Raw genomic sequence first — 19,425 nt, 5'->3', positions numbered from 1 at the left:
TTATTGGTTGTTCTTTGCACAGTTGGCACATCTGGTGGTTTTATGACTTCTACATCTTATTAAAAATAAATAAACAGTGTGGACAGGCAAATGTTATCACTCATGTGAGCATTAGGTGAGATGATGTTTTAATGCTGCATTATGATCAAGAACATGACAGTACTGATGTGCAGCAATATCTACAAGTACATGCTGCATTCACCCGGACTTGGACATCTGAAGTGTTAAGGTCAGTTTACGGTAGGCCTAAATATTCACGGAATTTGAGACCATTAAGATTTTAGGGGTGGTCTGCAAACATCTTCATTTTATCTAGTATTCATGCCACATGAATACTCTTACAAATATGACAAGAAAATCTGGATTTATGGATGGATTGATTGATGGATGAATGAGCAGCGTGCGAGGGTGTAACGTCATTTTATCAGCAGAAAGGACAAGTAAACTTTATCACAACCCATACAATGTTTTACAAAGCATTAGATTCCGAGTAAATCTAATTTAATTCTGAGTAAATATTAAATTTTGCACAAAAAGTCTTGCTGTCCACCCAACCCCCATTTCTTTACCTGTTGCCATGAAAAACGTGATTCTTTTTCTAAATTAAAAATTCTCTTCAAAATAAGTTCATCTGCCAAGTTTTCTGTTATATGTAATTAAAATGAGTGAAAAATTAGTTTATCTGGAAAAAAAAACTAGCGGATAGACGCACATTTTTGAAGACATAAATAAGCTCAGATGTTTCGGAGGTGAAGATCAACCATCAGCCTGTTTCTCACGATAAACCACGTTCCAGTTTAAAACAACATGAAATATCACGATTCTTATGAATGAGCGTCAGAGTGCGAGGCAATCCGAGCCACTTTCATTTTCTCCTTCTGCTCCTGTTCAGCAGCGGTGATACCAATTTTTATAATACCTTTGTTTCAGATTAATTTCTTACTTGTAGCATTAACACATAATTCTCAAACACACCTTAATTTATAAGTAAATAATCACATCAGTCCGACTAAAGAATAATAAGAATAATTTATTTGTGTATTAAAAAATAATAATTATGCCTTGTGAGGGGAAAGAGATAACAATGCAGCGTATTTAGTCTCAAGTGTGGGAATTTTCCTATATACAACTTATATGCGTGGAATGTGACCTTACACCTGAAAGCCACACTTGAAGTCCAGTTTTCCCAGGTATAGTTATAAGGAAAATGAAATATGAAATAAGGTGCGCATTGCCTTTAAAATGGGCCGCTGCAGGTCCGCTACAACAGAACACGGGGGATTTCCGAGTTTACTACTTCATACAAAGACAATTAGTATCTTAAAAACGAGAAAATGAAGATTTTCTTTGCTTGCCTGTTTCTGGGTCTTTGCAGTGGAGGCTCCTCGCTGAGCTGCAGATGGATGGATCACAAGTTCAGACAGCACAGCGCAAGCTCGTTGGTTCTGATAGACATGATGGTAAGTGTTCTGAATGCAGAAGAACGTGAGTAAATTTTCCTCTGGCGTTTTATAACTTCAATATATAGCTAATGTAAATGTGTGTTTCAGGTGAATAATTCCACTAATGGCACCGAGGATGCTGCAGAGGAGAACACTGTTGCCTTCCCTGATCATCTGTACAACCAGGCGTCCAAAGCATCAGTAAGTCATCCTCACCTGAAATGCTAAATATAAGAAGTCACTGCAAAAACAAGTAGGATTAAAGCATTCATGTAATAATCTGTTTCTTTTCAGGCTGAGGATAAACTTGCCTTTGCAGTTCAGGTTCTGAAGGAGGTGTGTGTCCTGTTTGAGGAGGATTCCAGCTCTTCATCATGGGAGGAAAGCACAGTGGAGAACTTTCTCAATGTTGTAAACAAACAAGCTGATGAACTTCAGTCCTGTGTAAGCTGGCTTTCAGTGACCCCAAATAACACACTGAATGAAAACTATGATCTTTATTTTTATAAAACATCTTTTGTTTTCTTAATGATTTCAGATTGGAAGTCATGGACACAAGAAGAAGAACACAAAGCTGCACATGTACTTCAAGAGACTGTCAAACCACATCCTCAAGAAGATGGTAAATGTTTTGTTTGTTTTTTTGTTTGTTTGTTTTTGTTCTTTTTCTTAATTAATTGTGATCTTATAGATATAATGTTAAATCACTACATGCCTTTAATAATGATGATAACATTGTTGTGGTTGCAGGGCCACAGTGCTGAAGCGTGGGAGCTGATCAGGAGGGAAACCAAAGACCATCTGATGAGAGCAGACATGCTGGTTTCATCTTTACTCACCTCCAACTAAAACCTGACTTTTATCTGTCTGATAACAGACTGCTGTCTTCACATGAAGGATGTCTTAGCTCATTTGCTTGTCTATATTCATTCTGATATTTATTTATATATTTATTTTGTTGTTTTATTATAAACCTATTTGTTATATTGTAAATGCAGAAGAAGTGAGTTTATTCTTAAATTCATAAATTCATTTATTGTCTATTTATTTATTTATTTATTTATTTATTCATTTATTGAATGATTTACTTTTTAATTTTCTCTTTTATCTGTCTGATAACAGACTGCTGTCTTCACATGAAGAACGTGTTAGCTCACTTGCTTGTCTATATTTATTTAGTTTATTTACGTTTTTATTATGTTGTTCTTGTGTTGTTCTCAAGAATATGTCAACTTATTCTTGAATCTGCATCAAGAATATGTAATAGATGTTACTCACCACCAAACCTGACTTTCATCTGTCTGATAACAGACTGCTGTCTTCACATGAAGGATGTCTTAGCTCATTTGCTTGTTTATATTTATCCTGAGATTTATTTATGTATTTATTTTGTTGTTTTATTATAAATCTTTTTGTTATATTGTAAATGCTGAAGATGTAAGTTTATTCTTAAATTCATAAACTTATTACATGTCTATTTATTTATTTATGTATTTATTTATTTATTTATTCATTCATTCATTGAATGATTTATATTTATTTTTCTCTTCTTAACTTTTTATTTATGTTAATGCACATGGCTGCTTTTTAAATGTGCATAAGGCACAACTGAATGTTTTTCCTGTTTTGTAACAGCCAATAAAAATGACACCTCTTGCAACAACTGGAAATATGTTTATGTTTTCATTTTCAGTAGGATAAGATAAGATAAGCCTTTATTAGTCCCACATGGGGAAATTCACAGAATTGTAGCAGCAAAGAGATAGCAGCACTCGTTTTATCTGTTTGATAAAAGACTGCTGTCTTCACATGAAGAATGAGTTAGCTTATTTGTGTCTATTTAGTCTGATATTTATTTATGTATTTATTGGGTTGTTTTTATGTTGTATTGTGAATAAATGTGAATTTATTCTTGAATTTTACATTCTCAAATTTATTTCATGTCTGCACACCAGCTGTACGCTCTTAGAAATAAGGGTTCGCCATGATGGGTGTTGGGAGATCATTATCCTCAAATATTCACGTTTTAAAAAGTATTTTTAATGCATGTGTGTGGGACGCTCTCATCAGTTCATTTTACTGATTCTAACAAAGTCGGATATTCCATGTCTTTTCATAAACTATGTATTGCAATGGTTGTGCCTTAAATATGTTGTATCAATTTTTTTCTATAACCATTAAAAGACAAGAAGGTTATTGGTGAAATCCTCAAAATAGATGTCTATGTGGGTTGTAGAGAAAACCATTTGAAATTGAAAGGGTACTCAGTGGAAATCTCTGTGTGGGATCTGGATGAAACCCTTGGGATATATAAGGGTTCTGACTATAACCCCCAGTAATGGTTATTGGTAGAACCACCACATCATTGCAGGGTTTGGTGTAGAACCTGGGTTCTGGGTAGAGCCTTCTACTTATGGTTCTGGGTGTAACCCTTTATGGTAAGTTCTAGTCAGAATCCTCTGAAAAGGTTTCATTTAAAACCATTACAAAGGGTTCTAACAGGAACCAATAAGGGTTCTCCTATGAGGACAAGCAGAAGATCCTAATATGGTTAGGCAGCACTTTTTTTAAGACTGTAAATTAAATCTTTTCTACAGTTAAAATAGAATAAACCTACATTACATAAATTAGACTATATATATATATATATATATATATGTATATAAACAACTTATTCTGTGCCAAATCAAAAGTCTTATTGGTTGTTCTTTGCACAGTTGGCACATCTGGTGGTTTTATGACTTCTACATCTTATTAAAAATAAATAAACAGTGTGGACAGGCAAATGTTATCACTCATGTGAGCATTAGGTGAGATGATGTTTTAATGCTGCATTATGATCAAGAACATGACAGTACTGATGTGCAGCAATATCTACAAGTACATGCTGCATTCACCCGGACTTGGACATCTGAAGTGTTAAGGTCAGTTTACGGTAGGCCTAAATATTCACGGAATTTGAGACCATTAAGATTTTAGGGGTGGTCTGCAAACATCTTCATTTTATCTAGTATTCATGCCACATGAATACTCTTACAAATATGACAAGAAAATCTGGATTTATGGATGGATTGATTGATGGATGAATGAGCAGCGTGCGAGGGTGTAACGTCATTTTATCAGCAGAAAGGACAAGTAAACTTTATCACAACCCATACAATGTTTTACAAAGCATTAGATTCCGAGTAAATCTAATTTAATTCTGAGTAAATATTAAATTTTGCACAAAAAGTCTTGCTGTCCACCCAACCCCCATTTCTTTACCTGTTGCCATGAAAAACGTGATTCTTTTTCTAAATTAAAAATTCTCTTCAAAATAAGTTCATCTGCCAAGTTTTCTGTTATATGTAATTAAAATGAGTGAAAAATTAGTTTATCTGGAAAAAAAAACTAGCGGATAGACGCACATTTTTGAAGACATAAATAAGCTCAGATGTTTCGGAGGTGAAGATCAACCATCAGCCTGTTTCTCACGATAAACCACGTTCCAGTTTAAAACAACATGAAATATCACGATTCTTATGAATGAGCGTCAGAGTGCGAGGCAATCCGAGCCACTTTCATTTTCTCCTTCTGCTCCTGTTCAGCAGCGGTGATACCAATTTTTATAATACCTTTGTTTCAGATTAATTTCTTACTTGTAGCATTAACACATAATTCTCAAACACACCTTCATTTATAAGTAAATAATCACATCAGTCCGACTAAAGAATAATAAGAATAATTTATTTGTGTATTAAAAAATAATAATTATGCCTTGTGAGGGGAAAGAGATAACAATGCAGCGTATTTAGTCTCAAGTGTGGGAATTTTCCTATATACAACTTATATGCGTGGAATGTGACCTTACACCTGAAAGCCACACTTGAAGTCCAGTTTTCCCAGGTATAGTTATAAGGAAAATGAAATATGAAATAAGGTGCGCATTGCCTTTAAAATGGGCCGCTGCAGGTCCGCTACAACAGAACACCGGGAGATTTCCGAGTTTACTACTTCATACAAAGACAATTAGTATCTTAAAAACGAGAAAATGAAGATTTTCTTTGCTTGCCTGTTTCTGGGTCTTTGCAGTGGAGGCTCCTCGCTGAGCTGCAGATGGATGGATCACAAGTTCAGACAGCACAGCGCAAGCTCGTTGCTTCTGATAGACATGATGGTAAGTGTTCTGAATGCAGAAACACGTGAGTAAATTTTCCTCTGGCGTTTTATAGCTTCAATATATATCTAATGTTAATGTGTGTTTCAGGTGAATAATTCCACTAATGGCACCGAGGATGCTGCAGAGGAGAACACTGTTGCCTTCCCTGATCATCTGTACAACCAGGCGTCCAAAGCATCAGTAAGTCATCCTCACCTGAAATGCTAAATATAAGAAGTCACTGCAAAAACAAGTAGGATTAAAGCATTCATGTAATAATCTGTTTCTTTTCAGGCTGAGGATAAACTTGCCTTTGCAGTTCAGGTTCTGAAGGAGGTGTGTGTCCTGTTTGAGGAGGATTCCAGCTCTTCATCATGGGAGGAAAGCACAGTGGAGAACTTTCTCAATGTTGTAAACAAACAAGCTGATGAACTTCAGTCCTGTGTAAGCTGGCTTTCAGTGACCCCAAATAACACACTGAATGAAAACTATGATCTTTATTTTTATAAAACATCTTTTGTTTTCTTAATGATTTCAGATTGGAAGTCATGGACACAAGAAGAAGAACACAAAGCTGCACATGTACTTCAAGAGACTGTCAAACCACATCCTCAAGAAGATGGTAAATGTTTTGTTTGTTTTTTTGTTTGTTTGTTTTTGTTCTTTTTCTTAATTAATTGTGATCTTATAGATATAATGTTAAATCACTACATGCCTTTAATAATGATGATAACATTGTTGTGGTTGCAGGGCCACAGTGCTGAAGCGTGGGAGCTGATCAGGAGGGAAACCAAAGACCATCTGATGAGAGCAGACATGCTGGTTTCATCTTTACTCACCTCCAACTAAAACCTGTACTTTTATCTGTCTGATAACAGACTGCTGTCTTCACATGAAGGATGCCTTAGCTCATTTGCTTGTCTATATTCATTCTGATATTTATTTATATATTTATTTTGTTGTTTTATTATAAACCTATTTGTTATATTGTAAATGCAGAAGAAGTGAGTTTATTCTTAAATTCATAAATTCATTTATTGTCTATTTATTTATTTATTTATTTATTCATTTATTGAATGATTTACTTTTTAATTTTCTCTTTTATCTGTCTGATAACAGACTGCTGTCTTCACATGAAGAACGTGTTAGCTCACTTGCTTGTCTATATTTATTTAGTTTATTTACGTTTTTATTATGTTGTTCTTGTGTTGTTCTCAAGAATATGTCAACTTATTCTTGAATCTGCATCAAGAATATGTAATAGATGTTACTCACCACCAAACCTGACTTTCATCTGTCTGATAACAGACTGCTGTCTTCACATGAAGGATGTCTTAGCTCATTTGCTTGTTTATATTTATCCTGAGATTTATTTATGTATTTATTTTGTTGTTTTATTATAAATCTTTTTGTTATATTGTAAATGCTGAAGATGTAAGTTTATTCTTAAATTCATAAACTTATTACATGTCTATTTATTTATTTATGTATTTATTTATTTATTTATTCATTCATTCATTGAATGATTTATATTTATTTTTCTCTTCTTAACTTTTTATTTATGTTAATGCACATGGCTGCTTTTTAAATGTGCATAAGGCACAACTGAATGTTTTTCCTGTTTTGTAACAGCCAATAAAAATGACACCTCTTGCAACAACTGGAAATATGTTTATGTTTTCATTTTCAGTAGGATAAGATAAGATAAGCCTTTATTAGTCCCACATGGGGAAATTCACAGAATTGTAGCAGCAAAGAGATAGCAGCACTCGTTTTATCTGTTTAATAACAGACTGCTGTCTTCACATGAAGAATGAGTTAGCTTATTTGTGTCTATTTAGTCTGATATTTATTTATGTATTTATTGGGTTGTTTTTATGTTGTATTGTGAATAAATGTGAATTTATTCTTGAATTTTACATTCTCAAATTTATTTCATGTCTGCACACCAGCTGTACGCTCTTAGAAATAAGGGTTCGCCATGATGGGTGTTGGGAGATCATTATCCTCAAATATTCACGTTTTAAAAAGTATTTTTAATGCATGTGTGTGGGACGCTCTCATCAGTTCATTTTACTGATTCTAACAAAGTCGGATATTCCATGTCTTTTCATAAACTATGTATTGCAATGGTTGTGCCTTAAATATGTTGTATCAATTTTTTTCTATAACCATTAAAAGACAAGAAGGTTATTGGTGAAATCCTCAAAATAGATGTCTATGTGGGTTGTAGAGAAAACCATTTGAAATTGAAAGGGTACTCAGTGGAAATCTCTGTGTGGGATCTGGATGAAACCCTTGGGATATATAAGGGTTCTGACTATAACCCCCAGTAATGGTTATTGGTAGAACCACCACATCATTGCAGGGTTTGGTGTAGAACCTGGGTTCTGGGTAGAGCCTTCTACTTATGGTTCTGGGTGTAACCCTTTATGGTAAGTTCTAGTCAGAATCCTCTGAAAAGGTTTCATTTAAAACCATTACAAAGGGTTCTAACAGGAACCAATAAGGGTTCTCCTATGAGGACAAGCAGAAGATCCTAATATGGTTAGGCAGCACTTTTTTTAAGACTGTAAATTAAATCTTTTCTACAGTTAAAATAGAATAAACCTACATTACATAAATTAGACTATATATATATATATATATATATATATATATATATATGTATATAAACAACTTATTCTGTGCCAAATCAAAAGTCTTATTGGTTGTTCTTTGCACAGTTGGCACATCTGGTGGTTTTATGACTTCTACATCTTATTAAAAATAAATAAACAGTGTGGACAGGCAAATGTTATCACTCATGTGAGCATTAGGTGAGATGATGTTTTAATGCTGCATTATGATCAAGAACATGACAGTACTGATGTGCAGCAATATCTACAAGTACATGCTGCATTCACCCGGACTTGGACATCTGAAGTGTTAAGGTCAGTTTACGGTAGGCCTAAATATTCACGGAATTTGAGACCATTAAGATTTTAGGGGTGGTCTGCAAACATCTTCATTTTATCTAGTATTCATGCCACATGAATACTCTTACAAATATGACAAGAAAATCTGGATTTATGGATGGATTGATTGATGGATGAATGAGCAGCGTGCGAGGGTGTAACGTCATTTTATCAGCAGAAAGGACAAGTAAACTTTATCACAACCCATACAATGTTTTACAAAGCATTAGATTCCGAGTAAATCTAATTTAATTCTGAGTAAATATTAAATTTTGCACAAAAAGTCTTGCTGTCCACCCAACCCCCATTTCTTTACCTGTTGCCATGAAAAACGTGATTCTTTTTCTAAATTAAAAATTCTCTTCAAAATAAGTTCATCTGCCAAGTTTTCTGTTATATGTAATTAAAATGAGTGAAAAATTAGTTTATCTGGAAAAAAAAACTAGCGCATAGACGCACATTTTTGAAGACATAAATAAGCTCAGATGTTTCGGAGGTGAAGATCAACCATCAGTCCTGTTTCTCACGATAAACCACGTTCCAGTTTAAAACAACATGAAATATCACGATTCTTATGAATGAGCGTCAGAGTGCGAGGCAATCCGAGCCACTTTCATTTTCTTCTTCTGCTCCTGTTCAGCAGCGGTGATACCAATTTTTATAATACCTTTGTTTCAGATTAATTTCTTACTTGTAGCATTAACACATAATTCTCAAACACACCTTCATTTATAAGTAAATAATCACATCAGTCCGACTAAAGAATAATAAGAATAATTTATTTGTGTATTAAAAAATAATAATTATGCCTTGTGAGGGGAAAGAGATAACAATGCAGCGTATTTAGTCTCAAGTGTGGGAATTTTCCTATATACAACTTATATGCGTGGAATGTGACCTTACACCTGAAAGCCACACTTGAAGTCCAGTTTTCCCAGGTATAGTTATAAGGAAAATGAAATATGAAATAAGGTGCGCATTGCCTTTAAAATGGGCCGCTGCAGGTCCGCTACAACAGAACACCGGGAGATTTCCGAGTTTACTACTTCATACAAAGACAATTAGTATCTTAAAAACGAGAAAATGAAGATTTTCTTTGCTTGCCTGTTTCTGGGTCTTTGCAGTGGAGGCTCCTCGCTGAGCTGCAGATGGATGGATCACAAGTTCAGACAGCACAGCGCAAGCTCGTTGCTTCTGATAGACATGATGGTAAGTGTTCTGAATGCAGAAACACGTGAGTAAATTTTCCTCTGGCGTTTTATAGCTTCAATATATATCTAATGTTAATGTGTGTTTCAGGTGAATAATTCCACTAATGGCACCGAGGATGCTGCAGAGGAGAACACTGTTGCCTTCCCTGATCATCTGTACAACCAGGCGTCCAAAGCATCAGTAAGTCATCCTCACCTGAAATGCTAAATATAAGAAGTCACTGCAAAAACAAGTAGGATTAAAGCATTCATGTAATAATCTGTTTCTTTTCAGGCTGAGGATAAACTTGCCTTTGCAGTTCAGGTTCTGAAGGAGGTGTGTGTCCTGTTTGAGGAGGATTCCAGCTCTTCATCATGGGAGGAAAGCACAGTGGAGAACTTTCTCAATGTTGTAAACAAACAAGCTGATGAACTTCAGTCCTGTGTAAGCTGGCTTTCAGTGACCCCAAATAACACACTGAATGAAAACTATGATCTTTATTTTTATAAAACATCTTTTGTTTTCTTAATGATTTCAGATTGGAAGTCATGGACACAAGAAGAAGAACACAAAGCTGCACATGTACTTCAAGAGACTGTCAAACCACATCCTCAAGAAGATGGTAAATGTTTTGTTTGTTTTTTGTTTGTTTGTTTTTGTTCTTTTTCTTAATTAATTGTGATCTTATAGATATAATGTTAAATCACTACATGCCTTTAATAATGATGATAACATTGTTGTGGTTGCAGGGCCACAGTGCTGAAGCGTGGGAGCTGATCAGGAGGGAAACCAAAGACCATCTGATGAGAGCAGACATGCTGGTTTCATCTTTACTCACCTCCAACTAAAACCTGACTTTTATCTGTCTGATAACAGACTGCTGTCTTCACATGAAGGATGCCTTAGCTCATTTGCTTGTCTATATTCATTCTGATATTTATTTATATATTTATTTTGTTGTTTTATTATAAACCTATTTGTTATATTGTAAATGCAGAAGAAGTGAGTTTATTCTTAAATTCATAAATTCATTTATTGTCTATTTATTTTTTTATTTATTTATTCATTTATTGAATGATTTACTTTTTAATTTTCTCTTTTATCTGTCTGATAACAGACTGCTGTCTTCACATGAAGAACGTGTTAGCTCACTTGCTTGTCTATATTTATTTAGTTTATTTACGTTTTTATTATGTTGTTCTTGTGTTGTTCTCAAGAATATGTCAACTTATTCTTGAATCTGCATCAAGAATATGTAATAGATGTTACTCACCACCAAACCTGACTTTCATCTGTCTGATAACAGACTGCTGTCTTCACATGAAGGATGTCTTAGCTCATTTGCTTGTTTATATTTATCCTGAGATTTATTTATGTATTTATTTTGTTGTTTTATTATAAATCTTTTTGTTATATTGTAAATGCTGAAGATGTAAGTTTATTCTTAAATTCATAAACTTATTACATGTCTATTTATTTATTTATGTATTTATTTATTTATTTATTCATTCATTCATTGAATGATTTATATTTATTTTTCTCTTCTTAACTTTTTATTTATGTTAATGCACATGGCTGCTTTTTAAATGTGCATAAGGCACAACTGAATGTTTTTCCTGTTTTGTAACAGCCAATAAAAATGACACCTCTTGCAACAACTGGAAATATGTTTATGTTTTCATTTTCAGTAGGATAAGATAAGATAAGCCTTTATTAGTCCCACATGGGGAAATTCACAGAATTGTAGCAGCAAAGAGATAGCAGCACTCGTTTTATCTGTTTGATAAAAGACTGCTGTCTTCACATGAAGAATGAGTTAGCTTATTTGTGTCTATTTAGTCTGATATTTATTTATGTATTTATTGGGTTGTTTTTATGTTGTATTGTGAATAAATGTGAATTTATTCTTGAATTTTACATTCTCAAATTTATTTCATGTCTGCACACCAGCTGTACGCTCTTAGAAATAAGGGTTCGCCATGATGGGTGTTGGGAGATCATTATCCTCAAATATTCACGTTTTAAAAAGTATTTTTAATGCATGTGTGTGGGACGCTCTCATCAGTTCATTTTACTGATTCTAACAAAGTCGGATATTCCATGTCTTTTCATAAACTATGTATTGCAATGGTTGTGCCTTAAATATGTTGTATCAATTTTTTTCTATAACCATTAAAAGACAAGAAGGTTATTGGTGAAATCCTCAAAATAGATGTCTATGTGGGTTGTAGAGAAAACCATTTGAAATTGAAAGGGTACTCAGTGGAAATCTCTGTGTGGGATCTGGATGAAACCCTTGGGATATATAAGGGTTCTGACTATAACCCCCAGTAATGGTTATTGGTAGAACCACCACATCATTGCAGGGTTTGGTGTAGAACCTGGGTTCTGGGTAGAGCCTTCTACTTATGGTTCTGGGTGTAACCCTTTATGGTAAGTTCTAGTCAGAATCCTCTGAAAAGGTTTCATTTAAAACCATTACAAAGGGTTCTAACAGGAACCAATAAGGGTTCTCCTATGAGGACAAGCAGAAGATCCTAATATGGTTAGGCAGCACTTTTTTTAAGACTGTAAATTAAATCTTTTCTACAGTTAAAATAGAATAAACCTACATTACATAAATTAGACTATATATATATATATATATATATATATATATATATATATATATATATATATGTATATAAACAACTTATTCTGTGCCAAATCAAAAGTCTTATTGGTTGTTCTTTGCACAGTTGGCACATCTGGTGGTTTTATGACTTCTACATCTTATTAAAAATAAATAAACAGTGTGGACAGGCAAATGTTATCACTCATGTGAGCATTAGGTGAGATGATGTTTTAATGCTGCATTATGATCAAGAACATGACAGTACTGATGTGCAGCAATATCTACAAGTACATGCTGCATTCACCCGGACTTGGACATCTGAAGTGTTAAGGTCAGTTTACGGTAGGCCTAAATATTCACGGAATTTGAGACCATTAAGATTTTAGGGGTGGTCTGCAAACATCTTCATTTTATCTAGTATTCATGCCACATGAATACTCTTACAAATATGACAAGAAAATCTGGATTTATGGATGGATTGATTGATGGATGAATGAGCAGCGTGCGAGGGTGTAACGTCATTTTATCAGCAGAAAGGACAAGTAAACTTTATCACAACCCATACAATGTTTTACAAAGCATTAGATTCCGAGTAAATCTAATTTAATTCTGAGTAAATATTAAATTTTGCACAAAAAGTCTTGCTGTCCACTCAACCCCCATTTCTTTACCTGTTGCCATGAAAAACGTGATTCTTTTTCTAAATTAAAAATTCTCTTCAAAATAAGTTCATCTGCCAAGTTTTCTGTTATATGTAATTAAAATGAGTGAAAAATTAGTTTATCTGGAAAAAAAAACTAGCGGATAGACGCACATTTTTGAAGACATAAATAAGCTCAGATGTTTCGAAGGTGAAGATCAACCATCAGTCTGTTTCTCACGATAAACCACGTTCCAGTTTAAAACAACATGAAATATCACGATTCTTATGAATGAGCGTCAGAGTGCGAGGCAATCCGAGCCACTTTCATTTTCTCCTTCTGCTCCTGTTCAGCAGCGGTGATACCAATTTTTATAATACCTTTGTTTCAGATTAATTTCTTACTTGTAGCATTAACACATAATTCTCAAACACACCTTCATTTATAAGTAAATAATCACATCAGTCCGACTAAAGAATAATAAGAATAATTTATTTGTGTATTAAAAAATAATAATTATGCCTTGTGAGGGGAAAGAGATAACAATGCAGCGTATTTAGTCTCAAGTGTGGGAATTTTCCTATATACAACTTATATGCGTGGAATGTGACCTTACACCTGAAAGCCACACTTGAAGTCCAGTTTTCCCAGGTATAGTTATAAGGAAAATGAAATATGAAATAAGGTGCGCATTGCCTTTAAAATGGGCCGCTGCAGGTCCGCTACAACAGAACACCGGGAGATTTCCGAGTTTACTACTTCATACAAAGACAATTAGTATCTTAAAAACGAGAAAATGAAGATTTTCTTTGCTTGCCTGTTTCTGGGTCTTTGCAGTGGAGGCTCCTCGCTGAGCTGCAGATGGATGGATCACAAGTTCAGACAGCACAGCGCAAGCTCGTTGGTTCTGATAGACATGATGGTAAGTGTTCTGAATGCAGAAGAACGTGAGTAAATTTTCCTCTGGCGTTTTATAACTTCAATATATAGCTAATGTAAATGTGTGTTTCAGGTGAATAATTCCACTAATGGCACCGAGGATGCTGCAGAGGAGAACACTGTTGCCTTCCCTGATCATCTGTACAACCAGGCGTCCAAAGCATCAGTAAGTCATCCTCACCTGAAATGCTAAATATAAGAAGTCACTGCAAAAACAAGTAGGATTAAAGCATTCATGTAATAATCTGTTTCTTTTCAGGCTGAGGATAAACTTGCCTTTGCAGTTCAGGTTCTGAAGGAGGTGTGTGTCCTGTTTGAGGAGGATTCCAGCTCTTCATCATGGGAGGAAAGCACAGTGGAGAACTTTCTCAATGTTGTAAACAAACAAGCTGATGAACTTCAGTCCTGTGTAAGCTGGCTTTCAGTGACCCCAAATAACACACTGAATGAAAACTATGATCTTTATTTTTATAAAACATCTTTTGTTTTCTTAATGATTTCAGATTGGAAGTCATGGACACAAGAAGAAGAACACAAAGCTGCACATGTACTTCAAGAGACTGTCAAACCACATCCTCAAGAAGATGGTAAATGTTTTGTTTGTTTTTTTGTTTGTTTGTTTTTGTTCTTTTTCTTAATTAATTGTGATCTTATAGATATAATGTTAAATCACTACATGCCTTTAATAATGATGATAACATTGTTGTGGTTGCAGGGCCACAGTGCTGAAGCGTGGGAGCTGATCAGGAGGGAAACCAAAGACCATCTGATGAGAGCAGACATGCTGGTTTCATCTTTACTCACCTCCAACTAAAACCTGTCTTTTATCTGTCTGATAACAGACTGCTGTCTTCACATGAAGGATGCCTTAGCTCATTTGCTTGTCTATATTCATTCTGATATTTATTTATATATTTATTTTGTTGTTTTATTATAAATCTATTTGTTATATTGTAAATGCAGAAGAAGTGAGTTTATTCTTAAATTCATAAATTCATTTATTGTCTATTTATTTATTTATTTATTCATTTATTGAATGATTTACTTTTTAATTTTCTCTTTTATCTGTCTGATAACAGACTGCTGTTTTCACATGAAGAATGTGTTAGCTCACTTGCTTGTCTATATTTATTTAGTTTATTTACTTTTTTATTATGTTTTTCTTGTGTTGTTCTCAAGAATATGTCAACTTATTCTTGAATCTGCATCAAGAATATGTAATAGATGTTACTCACCACCAAACCTGACTTTTATCTGTCTGATAACAGACTGCTGTCTTCACATGAAGGATGTCTTAGCTCATTTGCTTGTTTATATTTATCCTGATATTTATTTATGTATTTATTTTGTTGTTTTATTATAAATCTGTTTGTTATATTGTAAATGCTGAAGATGTGAGTTTATTCTTAAATTCATAAACTAATTTCATGTCTATTTATTTATTTATTTATTGAATGATTTATTTTTATTTTTCTCTTCTTATCTATTTATTTATGTCAATGCACATGGCTGCTTTGTAAATGTGCATAAGGCACAACTGAATGTTTTTCCTGTTTTGTAACAGCCAATAAAAATGACACCTCTTGCAACAACTGGAAATATGTTTATGTTTTCATTTTCAGTAGGATAAGATAAGATAAGCCTTTATTAGTCCCACATGGGGAAATTCACAGAATTGCAGCAGCAAAGAGATAGCAGCACTCGTTTTATCTGTTTAATAACAGACTGCTGTCTTCACATGAAGAATGAGTTAGCTTATTTGTGTCTATTTAGTCTGATATTTATTTATATATTTATTGGGTTGTTTTTATGTTGTATTGTGAATAAATGTGAATTTATTCTTGAATTTTACATTCTCAAATTTATTTCATGCCTGCACACCAGCTGTACGCTCTTAGAAATAAGGGTTCGCCATGATGGGTGTTAGGAGATCATTATCCTCAAATATTCACGTTTTAATAAGTATTTTTAATGCATGTGTGTGGGACGCTCTCATCAGTTCATTTTACTGATTCTAACAAAGTCGGATATTCCATGTCTTTTCATAAACTATGTATTGCAATGGTTGTGCCTTAAATATGTTGTATCAATTTTTTCTATAACCATTAAAAGACAAGAATGTTATTGATGAAATCCTCAAAATAGATGTCTATGTGGGTTGTAGAGAAAACCATTTGAAATTGAAAGGGTACTCAGTGGAAATCTCTGTGTGGGATCTGGATGAAACCCTTGGGATATATAAGGGTTCTGACTATAACCCCCAGTAACGGTTATTGGTAGAACCACCACATCATTGCAGGGTTTGGTGTAGAACCTGGGTTCTGGGTAGAGCCTTATGGTTCTGGGTGTAACTCTTTATGGTAAGTTCTAGTCAGAATCCTCTGAAAAGGTTTCATTTAAAACCATTACAAAGGGTTCTAACAGGAACCAATAAGGGTTCTCCTATGAGGACAAGCTGAAGATCCTAATATGGTTAGGCAGCACTTTTTTAAGAATGGAAATTAAATCTTTTCTACAGTTAAAATAGAATAACCCTACATTACATAAATTAGACTATATATATATATATATATATATATATGTATGTATATGTATGTATGTATGTATGTATATAAACAACTTATTCTGTGCCAAATCAAAAGTTTTATTGGTTGTTCTTTGCACAGTGGGCACATCGGGTGGTTTTATGACTTCTACATCTTATTAAAAATAAATAAACAGTGTGGACAGGCAAATGTTATCACTCATGTGAGCATTAGGTGAGATGATGTTTTAATGCTGCATTATGATCAAGAACATGACAGTACTGATGTGCAGCAATATCTACAAGTACATGCAGCATTCACCTGGACTTGGACATCTGAAGTGTAAAGGTCAGTTTACAGTAGGCCTAAATATTCACGGAACTTGAGACCAGTAAGATTTTAGGGGTGGTCTGCAAACATCTTCATTTTATCTAGTATTCATGCCACATGAATACTCTTACAAATATGACAAGAAAATCTGGATTTATGGATGGATTAATTGATGGATGAATGGGCAGCGTGCGAGGGTGTAACGTCATTTTATCATCAGAAAGGGCAAGCAGACTTTCACACAACCCATACAATGTTTTACAAAGAATTAGATTCTGAGCAAAGCCACTTCATAATTTGAGGATTTAATTCTGAGTAAATATTAAATTTTGCACAAAAAGTCTTGCTGTCCACTCAACCCCCATTTCTTCACCTGTTGCCATGAAAAACGTGATTCTTTTTCTAAATTAAAAATTCTCTTCAAAATAAGTTCATTTGCCAAGTTTTCTGTTATATGTAATTAAAATGAATGAAAAAATCAGTTTATCTGAAAAAAAAAAAAAACTGGCGCATAGACGCACATTTTTGAAGACATAAATAAGCTCAGATGTTTCGGAGGTGAAGATCAACCATCAGCCTGTTTCTCACGATAAACCACGTTCCAGTTTAAAACAACATGAAATATCACGATTCTTATGAATGAGCGTCAGAGTGCGAGGCAATCCGAGCCACTTTCATTTTCTCCTTCTGCTCCTGTTCAGCAGCGGTGATACCAATTTTTATAATACCTTTGTTTCAGATTAATTTCTTACTTGTTGCATTAACACATAATTCTCAAACACACCTTCATTTATAAGTAAATAATCACATCAGTCCGACTAAAGAATAATAAGAATAATTTATTTGTGTATTAAAAAATAATAATTATGCCTTGTGAGGGGAAAGAGATAACAATGCAGCGTATTTAGTCTCAAGTGTGGGAATTTTCCTATATACAACTTATATGCGTGGAATGTGACCTTACACCTGAAAGCCACACTTGAAGTCCAGTTTTCCCAGGTATAGTTATAAGGAAAATGAAATATGAAATAAGGTGCGCATTGCCTTTAAAATGGGCCGCTGCAGGTCCGCTACAACAGAACACCGGGAGATTTCCGAGTTTACTACTTCATACAAAGACAATTAGTATCTTAAAAACGAGAAAATGAAGATTTTCTTTGCTTGCCTGTTTCTGGGTCTTTGCAGTGGAGGCTCCTCGCTGAGCTGCAGATGGATGGATCACAAGTTCAGACAGCACAGCGCAAGCTCGTTGGTTCTGATAGACATAATGGTAAGTGTTCTGAATGCAGAAACACGTGAGTAAATTTTCCTCTAGCGTTTTATAACTTCAATATATAGCTAATGTAAATGTGTTTCAGGTGAATAATTCCACTAATGGCACCGAGGATGCTGCAGAGGAGAACACTGTTGCCTTCCCTGATCATCTGTACAACCAGGCGTCCAAAGCATCAGTAAGTCATCCTCACCTGAAATGCTAAATATAAGAAGTCACTGCAAAAAGAAGTAGGATTAAAGCATTCATGTAATAATCTGTTTCTTTTCAGGCTGAGGATAAACTTGCCTTTGCAGTTCAGGTTCTGAAGGAGGTGTGTGTCCTGTTTGAGGAGGATTCCAGCTCTTCATCATGGGAGGAAAGCACAGTGGAGAACTTTCTCAATGTTGTAAACAAACAAGCTGATGAACTTCAGTCCTGTGTAAGCTGGCTTTCAGTGACCCCAAATAACACACTGAATGAAAACTATGATCTTTATTTTTATAAAACATCTTTTGTTTTCTTAATGATTTCAGATTGGAAGTCATGGACACAAGAAGAAGAACACAAAGCTGCACATGTACTTCAAGAGACTGTCAAACCACATCCTCAAGAAGATGGTAAATGTTTTGTTTGTTTTTTTGTTTGTTCGTTTTTGTTCTTTTTCTTAATTAATTGTGATCTTATAGATATAATGTTAAATCACTACATGCCTTTAATAATGATGATAACATTGTTGTGGTTGCAGGGCCACAGTGCTGAAGCGTGGGAGCTGATCAGGAGGGAAACCAAAGACCATCTGATGAGAGCAGACATGCTGGTTTCATCTTTACTCACCTCCAACTAAAACCTGTCTTTTATCTGTCTGATAACAGACTGCTGTCTTCACATGAAGGATGCCTTAGCTCATTTGCTTGTCTATATTCATTCTGATATTTATTTATGTATTTATTTTGTTGTTTTATTGTAAATCTATTTGTTATATTGTAAATGCAGAAGATGTGAGTTTATTCTTAAATCTATAGATTCATTTATTGTCTATTTATTTATTTATTTATTTATTCATTCATTGAATGATTTACTTTTATTTTTCTCTTTTATCTTTGTGATAACAGACTGCTGTCTTCACATGAAGAATGTGTTAGCTCACTTGCTTGTCTATATTTATTTAGTTTATTTACTTTTTTATTATGTTGTTCTTGTGTTGTTCTCAAGAATATGTCAACTTATTCTTGAATCTGCATCAACAATCTGTAATAGATGTTACTCACCACCAAACCTGACTTTTATCTGTCTGATAACCGACTGCTGTCTTCACATGAAAGATAAGTTAGCTTATCTGTGTGTCTATTTATTCTGATATTTACTTATTGTTTGTTCTTGTGCAACCTTGTCA

General features: G+C 34.2%; 5 protein-coding genes across 5 annotated transcripts; all 5 read left to right on the top strand.

The window, feature by feature from the left end:
- The first annotated feature begins 1,388 nt into the window (after positions 1-1,388).
- Positions 1,389-2,291, top strand: LOC121632674 (interferon a3-like). Its single transcript, XM_041974341.1, has 5 exons — positions 1,389-1,460; positions 1,551-1,643; positions 1,737-1,886; positions 1,981-2,064; positions 2,193-2,291. The coding sequence occupies exons 1-5, from the start codon at positions 1,404-1,406 to the stop codon at positions 2,289-2,291; spliced, it is 483 nt and encodes a 160-aa protein (XP_041830275.1). The 5' UTR covers positions 1,389-1,403.
- A 3,235-nt stretch (positions 2,292-5,526) lies between these two features.
- On the top strand, positions 5,527-6,429 carry LOC121632657 (interferon a3-like). The gene is made up of 5 exons (XM_041974329.1): positions 5,527-5,598; positions 5,689-5,781; positions 5,875-6,024; positions 6,119-6,202; positions 6,331-6,429. The coding sequence occupies exons 1-5, from the start codon at positions 5,542-5,544 to the stop codon at positions 6,427-6,429; spliced, it is 483 nt and encodes a 160-aa protein (XP_041830263.1). The 5' UTR covers positions 5,527-5,541.
- Positions 6,430-9,674: 3,245 nt separating this feature from the next.
- LOC121632658 (interferon a3-like) lies at positions 9,675-10,576 on the top strand. The gene is made up of 5 exons (XM_041974331.1): positions 9,675-9,746; positions 9,837-9,929; positions 10,023-10,172; positions 10,267-10,350; positions 10,478-10,576. The coding sequence occupies exons 1-5, from the start codon at positions 9,690-9,692 to the stop codon at positions 10,574-10,576; spliced, it is 483 nt and encodes a 160-aa protein (XP_041830265.1). The 5' UTR covers positions 9,675-9,689.
- Positions 10,577-13,833: 3,257 nt separating this feature from the next.
- LOC121632654 (interferon a3-like) lies at positions 13,834-14,794 on the top strand. Its single transcript, XM_041974316.1, has 5 exons — positions 13,834-13,905; positions 13,996-14,088; positions 14,182-14,331; positions 14,426-14,509; positions 14,638-14,794. The coding sequence occupies exons 1-5, from the start codon at positions 13,849-13,851 to the stop codon at positions 14,734-14,736; spliced, it is 483 nt and encodes a 160-aa protein (XP_041830250.1). The 5' UTR covers positions 13,834-13,848; the 3' UTR covers positions 14,737-14,794.
- A 3,181-nt stretch (positions 14,795-17,975) lies between these two features.
- Positions 17,976-18,876, top strand: LOC121632627 (interferon a3-like). Its single transcript, XM_041974274.1, has 5 exons — positions 17,976-18,047; positions 18,136-18,228; positions 18,322-18,471; positions 18,566-18,649; positions 18,778-18,876. The coding sequence occupies exons 1-5, from the start codon at positions 17,991-17,993 to the stop codon at positions 18,874-18,876; spliced, it is 483 nt and encodes a 160-aa protein (XP_041830208.1). The 5' UTR covers positions 17,976-17,990.
- Positions 18,877-19,425: the final 549 nt, after the last annotated feature.

The sequence above is a fragment of the Melanotaenia boesemani genome, chromosome 21 (genome assembly GCF_017639745.1).
Source record: "Melanotaenia boesemani isolate fMelBoe1 chromosome 21, fMelBoe1.pri, whole genome shotgun sequence".
In the NCBI taxonomy this organism is placed as follows: Eukaryota; Metazoa; Chordata; class Actinopteri; order Atheriniformes; family Melanotaeniidae; genus Melanotaenia; species Melanotaenia boesemani.
The sequence above is the reverse complement of the archived record's forward strand: the minus strand, read 5'-3'. Positions and strand labels throughout refer to the sequence as shown.

What these genes read in the sequence shown, in the direction of transcription:
- LOC121632674 (XM_041974341.1), top strand. Translation starts at nt 1,404, where the DNA reads ATGGATCACAAGTTCAGACAGCACAGCGCAAGCTCGTTGGTTCTGATA. An exon ending in TGGTTCTGATAGACATGATG is followed by an intron (nt 1,461 to 1,550) that starts GTAAGTGTTCTG and finishes TGTGTGTTTCAG; the next exon opens with GTGAATAATTCCACTAATGG. An exon ending in ACCAGGCGTCCAAAGCATCA is followed by an intron (nt 1,644 to 1,736) that starts GTAAGTCATCCT and finishes GTTTCTTTTCAG; the next exon opens with GCTGAGGATAAACTTGCCTT.
- LOC121632657 (XM_041974329.1), top strand. Translation starts at nt 5,542, where the DNA reads ATGGATCACAAGTTCAGACAGCACAGCGCAAGCTCGTTGCTTCTGATA. An exon ending in TGCTTCTGATAGACATGATG is followed by an intron (nt 5,599 to 5,688) that starts GTAAGTGTTCTG and finishes TGTGTGTTTCAG; the next exon opens with GTGAATAATTCCACTAATGG. An exon ending in ACCAGGCGTCCAAAGCATCA is followed by an intron (nt 5,782 to 5,874) that starts GTAAGTCATCCT and finishes GTTTCTTTTCAG; the next exon opens with GCTGAGGATAAACTTGCCTT.
- LOC121632658 (XM_041974331.1), top strand. Translation starts at nt 9,690, where the DNA reads ATGGATCACAAGTTCAGACAGCACAGCGCAAGCTCGTTGCTTCTGATA. An exon ending in TGCTTCTGATAGACATGATG is followed by an intron (nt 9,747 to 9,836) that starts GTAAGTGTTCTG and finishes TGTGTGTTTCAG; the next exon opens with GTGAATAATTCCACTAATGG. An exon ending in CTGATGAACTTCAGTCCTGT is followed by an intron (nt 10,173 to 10,266) that starts GTAAGCTGGCTT and finishes TAATGATTTCAG; the next exon opens with ATTGGAAGTCATGGACACAA.
- LOC121632654 (XM_041974316.1), top strand. Translation starts at nt 13,849, where the DNA reads ATGGATCACAAGTTCAGACAGCACAGCGCAAGCTCGTTGGTTCTGATA. An exon ending in ACCAGGCGTCCAAAGCATCA is followed by an intron (nt 14,089 to 14,181) that starts GTAAGTCATCCT and finishes GTTTCTTTTCAG; the next exon opens with GCTGAGGATAAACTTGCCTT. An exon ending in CTGATGAACTTCAGTCCTGT is followed by an intron (nt 14,332 to 14,425) that starts GTAAGCTGGCTT and finishes TAATGATTTCAG; the next exon opens with ATTGGAAGTCATGGACACAA.
- LOC121632627 (XM_041974274.1), top strand. Translation starts at nt 17,991, where the DNA reads ATGGATCACAAGTTCAGACAGCACAGCGCAAGCTCGTTGGTTCTGATA. An exon ending in TGGTTCTGATAGACATAATG is followed by an intron (nt 18,048 to 18,135) that starts GTAAGTGTTCTG and finishes AATGTGTTTCAG; the next exon opens with GTGAATAATTCCACTAATGG. An exon ending in ACCAGGCGTCCAAAGCATCA is followed by an intron (nt 18,229 to 18,321) that starts GTAAGTCATCCT and finishes GTTTCTTTTCAG; the next exon opens with GCTGAGGATAAACTTGCCTT.